Source organism: Triticum dicoccoides, chromosome 7B, assembly GCF_002162155.2.
Source record: "Triticum dicoccoides isolate Atlit2015 ecotype Zavitan chromosome 7B, WEW_v2.0, whole genome shotgun sequence".
NCBI classification, from domain to species: domain Eukaryota; kingdom Viridiplantae; phylum Streptophyta; class Magnoliopsida; order Poales; family Poaceae; genus Triticum; species Triticum dicoccoides.
In genome coordinates this window covers 682,733,706-682,745,946 of record NC_041393.1, presented here as the reverse complement: position 1 = coordinate 682,745,946, position 12,241 = coordinate 682,733,706, and the positions used below count along the sequence as shown (strand labels likewise).

General features: G+C 44.5%; 1 protein-coding gene and 1 pseudogene across 1 annotated transcript; both read left to right on the top strand.

Annotated features, from left to right (window-relative positions):
• The window catches only part of LOC119339378, a 23,114-nt pseudogene extending 21,445 nt beyond the window's left edge, over positions 1 to 1,669 (top strand).
• Positions 1,670 to 5,070: 3,401 nt separating this feature from the next.
• Positions 5,071 to 9,258, top strand: LOC119337698 (factor of DNA methylation 1-like). Its single transcript, XM_037609855.1, has 7 exons — positions 5,071 to 5,125; positions 5,229 to 5,929; positions 6,024 to 6,205; positions 6,944 to 7,033; positions 7,122 to 7,409; positions 7,498 to 7,710; positions 8,677 to 9,258. Exons 1-7 carry the CDS (start codon positions 5,097 to 5,099, stop codon positions 8,905 to 8,907), a joined length of 1,734 nt encoding a protein of 577 aa, XP_037465752.1. The 5' UTR covers positions 5,071 to 5,096; the 3' UTR covers positions 8,908 to 9,258.
• Positions 9,259 to 12,241: the final 2,983 nt, after the last annotated feature.

The window sequence follows — 12,241 nt, the reverse complement described above, 5'->3', positions numbered from 1 at the left end:
GGAGGATGAGGGGCGGTGGCGGCAGGGGGGGAGCATCGACGAGGGAGGACGAGTGGCGGCGGCGGGTTGATGATTTATGGAGTGTTCAAACCTGGGGGATAATCAAATACTGTTTTCCGAGAACAATCTCGGGAGTCGCATAATCACTACAACAAGAAATGAGACTGTTGCAAAAGCAGGTGCAGGTGACCATGTTTACAGGACTTGTCTTCTTAACGAAGCCGATGCCGAAACTTTGTTTTCCCGAAGAACTTTTGGGACTGTGGGTGGGTGCCCTGCCCATTTGAAGGACGTTTCAGCTCAGATCATGAGAAAGTGTGGTGGTTTGCCACTCGCTATAGTGAGCGTGGGTGGCTTATTAGCCAGCAAGGTGCGCACAAGAGATGAATTTGAGAGGTCAGGACTGGAATGGCGGACAAATTCAGAGCTAGGAGGGATGAAACAGATCATCAAACTTAGCTACAGTGATCTTCCTGCCAATCTCAAGGCATGCCTATTGCACCTAAGCATATTTCCTGAGAACCATGAGATCGAAATAGAGCGTCTTGCGAGGCGTTGGGTTGCAGAAGGGTTCGTCAGTGAACAGCGTGGCACAAGCATAGAGGAAACAGCGAGAAACTACATTAGTGAGCTCATTGGCAGAAACTTAATCCAACCATCACAGCTGAATCATGATGGCACCCATAGGAGCTATGTTCTTCATCCAGTAATACACGATTTCATCATTTGCAAGTCCATGGAAGACAACTTTGTTGCCCTGGTGCATGCTCAACAGCAAGATGTCAAACCTGGTAATGGCACTGTCCGACGGCTATCTTTACCTTTTTTTTGTGGTTGATCTTTACTTAATAGTGATAAGCATGATCAGGCTGCTGCACAAATTGATGGGGCAAATGTGTCTCGTGCTCGCTCCATCACCATATTTTCTCATACTAGTCGCATGCCTCGTCTAAGTGAACTCAGTGTACTGCGGGTTCTTGATCTCGAAGGTTGTGTAGGTCCGGTGTGCCTTGATGGTCTCTACAAATTGCTGCTTCTGAGGTACTTGAACCTGAAAGGAACAGATGTCAGCGAGCTCCCTGTACAAATCGGAGAGCTAATATGCTTGGAGACACTGGATGTGAGATCCACAAAGGTGAAAGAGCTACCTCGCAGCATTCTCAGGCTGGAAAAGTTAATGCATTTGCTCGCGGGGAATGCCAAGTTGTCGAGTGGGATAAGCAAGATGAAGTCATTGCTAACACTCTCGTGCAGCAATATTGAGAAGAGTGCTGATACGAACCTCATTCAAGAGCTCAGTGAAATGGCAAGCTTGAAAGAACTGGAACTATTTTGTAATGTTATGCAGACGTCTGGAGATAAGAAACAAGTCGCATTTCCAAGCGATGGATTTCGTAGTCTTAAGAAACTTTCGATAAGGTGCAGCTTGCCATCAGTGGCCTTTGTGACCGATGCTTTATCGAAGTTTGAAGTGCTTGAACTAAAGTTTGAAGATGGCCTTTCAGAGGAGTCGAGTGGTGTGTCTAGTATAGAGCATCTGTCAGGCCTGAAGCATATGATCATTGAGTTTTCACAGCATGATGCGGGTGCTGCAGCAGCAATTAATGCAGTCAAGAAGACTGCTGAGAAGGTGCATCCTAATTGTCTAAGTGATCATCGTGAATGCTGATAGGCTAGTCATAGTGGAAGTAACTTAGCAAGTAACATAGCGCACTTCGAGAAATTTTTGCTTATGTGGCATGTAGTTAATGAGAAGTGGTAACATAATATGTTACTGTAACATAGCGCTTTCCAAGACAAGATGAGTCTACAAGCTAATTAATGAAGTCCTCTATGACACTACTACTATGTTACTTTGCACTATGAAGATAGTAACTTAGACTAGTGTCATATGCATGACACTAGTCTAAGTTACTCCCCACGAATAGACTTTTGGAGCATTGTGCACATCTGATTCTGAGCAAGCATGGGGGATGTGACATACCTTCTACCGGAGACAGTCAAGGGCATTTGATGATTCGTTTCAACACACTTCCTTAAACAGCGTTCTCATGATTAATGTAGTGAATTGGTGCTTGAATAAGTCAAGTGATGCCCCTAGAACTAGGCATTATCTATCGTTCCTCAAATTAAATGTATGATGTTTTCCATTGTTACTTGCTTCTATGCCAAGTGTTTTGATGGGAGGGTGTATCTTACAGAAACTTTATTTTGCTTTCAGTTTCAGTCTGCAAACTATACTAGCAAATGACCCTGCATGGAGTTCGTGTGAATACCTTCTATGTAAGTCGCCTGAATTTTGAATTTAGGTCCATTCAATATCTAGACCGTTGATTCTTGCTCTGAGATTCGTGTTTTTTTTTCAGGGCTGTTCTATGAGATGGTTTGGGCTATTTTTTTTGGACTGACCACATATTTGGGCCAGTCAATTGCTACTGGGCTTAAGCCCATTACATATCACGCCCAGCCCATCCCTCTTTCCCTTTGTTTTTGTTTTCTGTTTTTCTGTGTTTCTCCTTTTGCTTTTTGTTTATCTTTATTGATTGGTATTAATTTTTTTTTTCTAAGTATCTTTGGGATGTTGGGTAAGTGTAAATGTGTACACACAAATTCTGTGTAATATGTGCAAAAAATACAGTATTATATGATTATTGTTTGCATACTACAAGAAGTGCAAATTTAGAGCAAAATTGTGTGCATTTTTTTAACTTTCTTACAATATTTCTATTCTTAAAGATTAATATCAATGGCACTAATTCATTGTTCCTTATAAAACTTCCTTATTTTGATTTTCATTTTATTTCTTCCCTAGGGGTAGTACATCTCCACTAACTCATTCCTTAATAGGATTATTTTTTTGAAAAATTCCTCTATTATACGCCAATTCTTGCATTTTTTTTAAAAAAATTGTGTATATTGTGTGAAAATTTTGTCATTGTCTGTTTTAGATATTTATTTTATTTTATTTCTTCTTAAAGGGTAATACCGATGCCACCAATTCATTCTCTCTTAGGAAACCTCATTATTTTGATTTACTTTTAGTTTTAGTTTTGGTTTTATTTTCTTTCTTCCTAAAGTGTAATATCAATGCCACTAATTCATTAGTCCTTATAAAACTTCCTTATTTTGATTTTCATTTAGTTATTATTTCACTTTATTTCTTGCCTAAGGTTATTACATTTCCACTAACTCATTCTTTTATAGGATTTTTTTTTGAAAATTCCTCTATTATACACCAATTCTTACATTATTTTTATTCTTAAAGATTAATATCAATGGCACTAATTCATTGTTCCTTATAAACTTCCTTAGTTTGATTTTCATTTAGTTATTATTTCATTTTATTTCTTCCCTAAGGGTAGTACATTTCCACTAACTCATTCCTTTTTAGGATTTGTTTTTGAAAATTCCTCTATTATACTCCAATTCTTGCATTTTCTTTTTAAAAATTTGTGTATATTGTGTGCAAATTTTGCCATTGTTTGTTTTAGATATTTATTTTATTTTATTTCTTCTTAAAGGGTAATACCAGTGCCACCAATTCATTCTCTCTCTTAGAAAACCTCATTATTTTGATTTTGTTTTAGTTGCTGTCTTCTTAAAGTGTAATATCAATGCCGCTAATTCTTATTTTCTTAAAAACTTCACTATATTAAGAAATAAATTTTTCACTTTCTTTCAATCTTATTTCCTTGTCTTGGATTATTTATCCTCCTAATTATTTTCTATTAAATTATTTTTATTTTATAATTTCATATATGAACTTATTATATCTTTTATCCATCTAGTAAGCATGGCACACATATATGTCATGTAATGCGCAGGTTCCAAGCCTAGATGACCTACAGTCCGTGAAACGGAACAGGGCACCCTATGCAGCCCCTAGCCCGTTTATCGTTGGCTCAAAATTCGAGCAACTAACCAACGAGTACTCGTTGTCAGAGTTAGCAGCACCCATGGCCCCCTTCGGGCCCTTGTCCCTCCCACTGCCAGCCCCGACATCTATCTCAGCCTCGATAGCCGGAATTGAGCTCATTGCCCACACCAGCCGTCAAATCTTCCTTTGGGTTTCCCAACCATTGGATCCTGCGAGAGCACAGAAGCTGAATTTTGTGGGCATTAGTTTTACACATTATCTGAAACAGCAACAACAACCACGGTGCCCAAAAACCTTCTCTCTCATGCATTATAATTTTTTAGGCATCAAGTTTCAGAGCATCTTCAATGACTGTACTACTTTTTTTTGGAACGAGGAGGTAAAAAACGGCCTCTAATAACTGCCTAACCGCAATTCCTTTCGCAAAGTTGACTTCAGCGGCTGCTGTTAAACGAGCAACGCTGCTCGAAACCAACTTTCTTTTCGATGCCTTCTCTGCCTCCTCGGCCATCAACCATCCTCGCCACTCCGGCGACCAATTCCGGCCGCTGTTCAATGGATTCGGTCGCGAATCGGCCGCCAGCCGCGTCCGTTTGTGCGCCCGGCGACCAGCGCCCCTCCCCGCCGAGTGTCTAAGCCGACGAACAGTGCCACGTAGTTGCCGTCCTTACATTACTAAACTTGCCGTCGGAAACGTTCGATTTGCCATTGCTCGTAGCTGGCCTTCGGGCGTTATCAGATTTTAAAAGCTACGTCGGACAAAGCATCACTTTTGACATAGATGCTGTAAAAATCGGTTTTTTATAGGTCTACATCATCATAATATCTATGGGAGATGCTCTAAGATGTCGACACGTGGGCGGGAGCAGAGGCTTCATGAGTGCTGCAGAGCATGGCGGTCAGACGCTTACCCCGTTTGGCCATCTCGTCGTCCTCTCACCTGCTCGATAGATCACGTGATCATCATTCACCTCCTCCGCCTCCCCCGCTTTGCTCGCCTGCCCAGCTACAGCCTACAGGCTACAGCACCCTGAAGCTCGCCGGCGCCGACGCAAGGTAAGCCCAACCCAACCCCCCGGACTGGCTCGCTTCCCCCTTCCTCTGAGCGACATTGGTGATTGGACTGACTGATCCTCGCTGAGCCGTACGTAAAACCTCAGGTTGGTTGGTTGGTTGGCGGCGGGGGCGGCGGCGGTCTGCCCAGCAGGCGCGCGGGCCCATGGCTTCCGGCGAGGCTCCTGATGGGCGGTACGTGATGCCAAACCCCTCTCTCCGTCTCTCGAGATTTCGCTCCATATCCGGCCGGTGAGGCAGCTCCAATTGACCGTCTTTGCTTTCCCGATTTCGGTAGGATTCGCGAGGCAGGGGGTTCCCGGAGGAGCGACCGGAGCAGCAGCGATACCCTGCGTCGGCGTCACGCAGCTGGAGCAGTCACCAAGCGCGTGAAGGACGAAGTGCCGGACCCCTCGGAGCCGCCGCCGGCCGCGGCGCCTCGCCCTGTCCAGAGCAGAGAGGAGCAGTTCGTGTGGCCGTGGATGGGCGTGCGGAGAGGCGGACGACAGATCGGGGAGAGCGGGAACCGGCTCAAGGAGCGGCTCGCCGCCTTCTGCCCGCACAAGGTCGTGCCTTTGTGGAGCCACAGAGGCCACACCGGGAACGCCATCGTCGAGTTCGGGAAGGACTACGCCTCTCTCGGCCACGCCTTCAGCTTCGAGAACCACTTCGAGGCGCAGGGCCACGGCAAACGGGGCTGGGAGGCGAGCAGGTACCGAGGTGCGCCGGAGATGTTTGGGTGGGTTGCGAGGGCCGACGATCGACGAACGCCGGGGCTCGTCGGGGAGTACCTGCAGAGGAACGGCGATCTGAAGTCTGTTGCAGAGCTTGAGAGCGAGGGGACGCGCAAGACTGACAAGCTGGTGGCCAATTTGGCCGGCCAGATTGAGGTGAAGGCCAAGCATGCCCAAGAGCTCGAATCCAAGTACAGTGAGAGGACTACATCAATGGACAACGTGATGGAAGTGAAGGAGCTCATTCTCCAGAGATACAACCATGGTCTGTTGCAAAAATCTTTCTGTTCATATATGTGCTCTGTTTATATGCATTTCTGAACTTGCATTGGGGCCTTCTGAACTTGCATTGTCACCAGAAATCCACAAGATGCAGCAACTTGCTCGTCGGCACTCGCAGAGGATCATCGATGAGAATCAGAAGGTCCGTTCGGAGCTGGATTCCAAGATGCAGGTTCTTGAATTCAAATCCAAGCAGGTCGATGAGCTTGCTGTGCGTAGCGAATCTGACATAAGGAATCTTGAGAAGGAGAAGGAAAAGGTACGCGCCGGATGTCTCCCATAAAAATATCATATATGGAAATTAGTTCATCTCTTTTTGTTTGTTATGGATGATGGTTCATTGTTTGACTGCTTCTTTCTAAGAAAAAATCACCACAAAATTGCTTTGTAGAAAAATATTTCCTGTGTTCAGAACCCAAAAAATCATGGTACAGTTGTAAAGACTGTACCAGAACAATGCTCAGGATGCTACTTGAGTGATGGAACACATATTCACACAAACGAGAGGCAAATATTTCTTTCACTTGTAGAGTGATTATTAATCATTAATCCCCCTTTTCTCATAATTACAGAGTTCCACTAAGCCTAAACACAAAAAAACACTACCCTAGTGTTCTTTCTGTTACTACTTCTTGTGCTGTGTCTGCTAGAGAAACCCAGAACATGTTGTTGCAAACACTTGCGTTAACATGGGATTAATCTAGAGAGAGACCTGAGGCGGAAAATGATGAGGTGATCAGATCCCATGTCCATCTGACACAAACACATGCCATTGAAAAAATGCATCTTTCTGTTTACTTTTTTTTTGTCATTCGACATTTCGATCTACTCGTAGAACATTTTGACAATTTGAGCAAAATGCATGGAACTTCTGTTTTAATCTCTAGAGACAGCATGGTGGTAGGTAGGTAAACAACTAAACATGTAGATGCTGTTAGGTGCCCTCCACTCGGTGTTTCTGCATAACACTCATGTCAGGCTGTTGTGGTGAATACAGAACATGATCAAAGCAAAATTTCTCAAGATGGCAACATTGGAGCAACAGAAGGCCGACGAAAATGTCCTGAGGCTTGTGGAGAAACACAAGGTTTGCGGCTTGATATATTATGTCACTTGACTTCTTTACATGCTAATTCATATGACTGTCTTACTTTGCTTGAAATGGCAAACTGTAGAGGGAGAAAGAAGCTGCTGTAGATGAGATTATCAAGTTAGAGCAGAAACTGGATGCCAGACAGAAGCTTGAGTTAAAAATAAGACAGCTGCAGGGAAAATTGAATGTTATGAAGCATATGCCAGGTGAGGAAGACTTTGAATCAAAGAGGAAAATTGATCAACTTAGCGAGGAGCTGCAGGAGAAGTATGATGAAATAAATGAGATGGAATCACTCCACGGGGCTCTGCTTATGAAGGAAAGGATGAGCAACGATGAGTTGCAAGATGCTCGGAAGAAGCTAATAGATGTAAGTTATCTCATTTATTGTGCACTTGCACTTGTCTAGTATTTTGTTTGAATTTACATCTTCGAGCTATCTGTCGCATATGCTGCAGGGCTTGTTGGATATCACAACTGGCCGAGCAAATATAGGCATTAAAAGAATGGGTGATCTTGATCTGAAATCATTCACGATTGCCTGCAAACGTAAAATGGCAAAAGAAGATGCAGAAGTTACTGCTTCCATTCTTTGTTCAAAGTGGGAGGATGAGATTAGAAATCCAGAATGGCACCCGTTTAAAGTTGTCATGGATGGCGGCAAAGCGAAGGTAATAATCTCTTCACTCTTGCTTTTATTCACGTACGGTTCTCTAATAGCTTCTAACCTTGAGTTGTCAATTCCACGGTGAATTTCCTGTTCTGCAAACAGTAAGGTGGTACATATATGTTGACAGTCACGGGTTAGCTAAGCTTCATCTACTTAATTTGGTACCTTGTGGAAATTTGCATAGCATTGTATTGAATAAATGGCGATATGTATTTACCAAATACTTGCTTTTGTCCTTTTATCACTTTTCTGTAAACCTGCCAGTCAGTTCTATGGTAGTCAAGTTATCTGTAATTCGTCAGCTTTCAGAACAGAGTCCATCTAGCATTTGCTCGTGGAGTTATGTGTGGGGCAACCAAACTATTTCCCGATAAAAAGCTTTGCCACTCGGTACCCAGTTACCCTCATCGCCGCATGCTAATAACTCCCCCTCCTAGAAGTATATGATGTTCCTTAGTCTCAGTTAAATTGAGAAAATTAAATGGCATTCTCTGCTCTGTCTCAACTGAAGCAAAGTTTGCTTCACCTTGTCTTTTACAAAAGAGCGTTCATTCTCAGTTCCTTGCTTGGCTGAGTTAGGCACATCGCATGTCTTGGCTGCTCAAATTTGACCTGATATATTGATACTTGTAGCTCAAATTAAGCTCTGCTGCCATCTGAAAGAGATGTGTTTTCCTGAACTTTCTGTATCATGCAGTACATACTAGTGCCACATGCGCAGAAATGTCCCTGTGTATGTATATTTGGCATATAGTTTCCTGCAGTGACGCATTACGATATACTAGTAATGAAGTAGGCGTGTCATGCTTTAATTGTATTGTAGCACGCATAAACTGTCTCTGTCTGCCGTGTTTTTGCTGTACTTTGGTTCAGACAACATCTAGACAGTATGCAATTCCTGCATGATCACTTTGCCAGCACAAGGTCCTTGCGTTGTTTATCTTATGGTTCATGAATGGTTTATCAGGAGATCCTCTGCGAGGACGACGAGAAGCTGCGGGAGCTGAAGGAGAAGTACGGCGAGGAGGTGTATGCCCTGGTGACGAAGGCGCTGCTGGAGGTGAACGAGTACAACCCGAGCGGGCGCTACTCGGTGCCGGAGCTGTGGAACTTCAAGGAGGATCGGAGGGCGACGCTCAAGGAGGTGGTGGAGTTCGTCCTCAAGCAGTGGAGCGCACTCAAGAAGAGGAAGCGCTGAGCTGAGCTGAGCTGAGCACGCAGCTGCGACTGAAGCAGAGTTATGAACTGAACTTTGACTGAAGCAGAGTAGTGAGCTACTGAACCCCATTGTCTGATGAACAGTTTAGAGATGAACAGTTTAGATCTGATTGTGTCTGAAGCAGGAGTGAACTGAACCTTGGCCTGCTGCTGCACTGACGTCCCCCATTGTCTATTAAACAGTTTAGACCTGATTGTGACTGAAGCAGAGCAGTGAACTGAACCTTCAGCTGCTGCACTGCCCTATGTCTGTTTTTTTTCCTCATGAACGGTTGGATGGTTGTCGGAGTTTGGTGCCCAGATTATTCAGCCTTGACATGAATTATGCTAATTTGAGATTGTGAAGTGCCATTTTAGGACCATTTATTTTTTGTCAGACTGCTAATTTGGTTGTGTGGTGGCTGGTTCTCTTATTGATTTGCATTTGCATGGATGGTGTGATTGCCTGGCGCTGGGCATTCCTAACAAAACTCTACTTTCTTTTTTTCAGGGAGGGATGCCTAACAATGGTTATGCCCCTTTCTGGATCGGGGCAGTTCGTCGCAAATCTCAGAAAATGGGGAAAAGTGCAGCAGGCGTGAACCATGGCATATTCCCATAAGAGGAACTGCATGTGTTTTGATTTCTTTCACAGGCAAGCCGCTGGCTTATAGCTCAGCTGAAAACGGCGAGAAGGTAAACAGTAAGATGCGGTGAAATGGAACAGTAATAACTGTGAATAACGCCTCAGTGGTATAGGGGAGCGAATCGAGCCGCTGGATCCTGCCGCGATCTACGATCTGGGCCGTCCGTTAACTGAAGTTTTTACAACACTGCTAACTGAAGGTGATGCCGAGGCTCTGCAACAGAGTATGGTCTGACAATGCACCCTTTGCAGCTTTGCTGCTATGCTAACTATTCGGTTCGCCAAGGTCCAGCTCGGACGCTGAGCCTGTTGGTTAACTCGGATCAGGCGGACCCACCATCTCGCCAAGTCTGTTGCTTGCCGCCGCCATTGCTGGGAAACTGTCTCGCCAATCCGAGAAAGTTGCTCAACTAGTCCATGCACGCACGCACGCACGCGCGTACAAAAGCTCTAAATAGGGGTTGAATTTACTTGCTTATAAAATCATAGCGAACTTTTCATGGACGTCGTCAAAGGATTTTTCATGCATAGGAATGATCTCGCGCTTCCAGCTGTGTGCAAATCGTTGAATTAGTCCTTGCACGTGCGTGTACACGTAATACATACAGAAGGTCGCTTCTCATTCCCTCCCGTTGGTCCATGGTGTCCGAGCCGTCACTTTCGGGATGAATGGAGTAATAATATTGAGAGGAAGATATATTATTGACCACAAGCCCCAGATCCAACCGGCCATGCCCTCCCGTGCAGTTAATTCACGCTTATTTGACGCACGAGCGCGAATGTCCCTATGTTGAAATGGGCAGAGCACCCGCCTTCCCCGCAAATTTGGTATGATTTTGGTAAATTCAAATACTTCAGGCTTCAGTATTTAGGAGTTTAGGTAGACTTTCAGCAAAGTTCATCAATTATTCTTTTTATCATACAACAAGGTACATACATGCCTTTTCTCTCTAAATAAAAGATAAACATCACAACTGCACCGAACAAGGGCATATGCCCACAAAAATGGTTTCATTAAATTTTGCATGAATAAATTAAGCAATACACAAGTATTTCCCCAAAAAATGTAATCATAAATAATACTACTCCTAGATACCACGATTACACTACATTTTAAGTTAAAAAATAAGTGATCTAAACATCAAACTTACAATACTATATACGGTGGTTTACGTTATAATATAATCTTTCTAACTGTTAAAAACAAGATTGATCTAAACATCAAGTGAGCTTTTGGCAAGGAGTGGTGTCGTTGTAGCCGATGCCCTTCCTTTTTGTGGGGAAGATCATGAACACAAAACTGGACAGAAACGCGATGCCCAGAGGCAGGTTCTTGAGAAGCTCCTGAGTGTTCATGCCAGGGTTGGGGAAGAAGCAGTTCTGCAGCCCCACGTCGCTGAAAGCCATCGTGAGGAACACCAGGGCCGTGAAGACGGCACGGATGAAGTCGAGCAGCCGGATGCGGAGCCTCCGGAACTCCGCGGGAGTCCACTGCAACTTTTCCTCTTCGTCCGAGAAGTTGAAGACGTTGAAACCGCGCGGCGTGGCGATGTCGTAGTAGAGTTTCTGGTCGCGGCCGAGTACGCTGTCGATGAAGGTGAAGAGGACGCACGAGATAGTAAGGATGATATATGACCAGCGCCGTCGTGAGCCACTGGTTGGAGGAGAAGCACTTGCCGTGGTTGGTGAAGGACGGGGACAACGCCTGGTATGCCAGCACCGTGCCCGTCGGCAGCAGCTGCGCAAGGTCCAGCGGCGGCCATCTCGTCGCCGGCGATCTCGTCGGACAGCGGGCATGGCAACATCTTGTATCTCCAGCGCTCACAGGTACCGCATCCCGCGTCCCCCATTAGTCTCGCTCGCGGCAACATCGAACGAACTACCGCCGTCTTCGTGGTAGTGGTTAACCTAGCGGGGCAGGTAACCTAGCTACCCGGCGGCGCAGGTGATCGTGGATCTTGTTCCGGTAGTGGTGCTCCTCGTGATCTGGGTTTTTTCAGTCTAGGGTTAACATAGCGTCGGTTGCCGTCGGCTCTGTGCACCACGACTATCGTTATTTGATGTGGCGGCTAACCTAGGTATCCGGCGGGAGAGGTAATCACAGATCTAGCTAGGTTTGGTAGTGCTGCTCCTCGCGATTCAAAGTGATCACGACGGGTGTCGTGCCCATCTTCCTTACTAGGTTTGCAAGATCTGAACGCCCTCGGTTGGGGTAGTTTACTTAACATCGGTGATAGTGTGCTATGTTCTGTATATTTCAGTATTGATAATGTTTGCACATGTGATGATACATATTATTTGTTGTAGAAAATGGCGAACGATGAGTTAACTGATATCATGGTAGACATGGAGTTTGGAGAACTGATGAAAGACTTGATAGAAGATTAGTCAGATGATGAAAATTCAGATCGTCGAGATTGGTCAGAGAATGGGAACGAATGGGAAGATCTTAATGTGAGTGGCATTATCATGTTGTAATTTTTTGTGGCATCCGACAACATTATATTTTTGTGTTGTTTATAGATGGATGTGCTTGATGATGGTCAAGAAAATAACTCGGAGCTCTCGAATGAAGATTACATTAGTCAGGTACGAAAGTGGAATTTTTTGTTAACATGCAAATTGAGTTTTTCCTGGAATATTATATTATAAGTAATTATGTATTTGTGTTGTATTTTTCAGCTAATTT

Bases quoted from the DNA above. Each gene is read 5' to 3' on its own strand.
- LOC119337698 (XM_037609855.1), top strand. From the start codon at position 5,097: ATGGCTTCCGGCGAGGCTCCTGATGGGCG. The intron at 5,126-5,228 runs GTACGTGATGCC...CGATTTCGGTAG, and splicing joins GGCGAGGCTCCTGATGGGCG to GATTCGCGAGGCAGGGGGTT. The intron at 6,206-6,943 runs GTACGCGCCGGA...TGGTGAATACAG, and splicing joins TTGAGAAGGAGAAGGAAAAG to AACATGATCAAAGCAAAATT.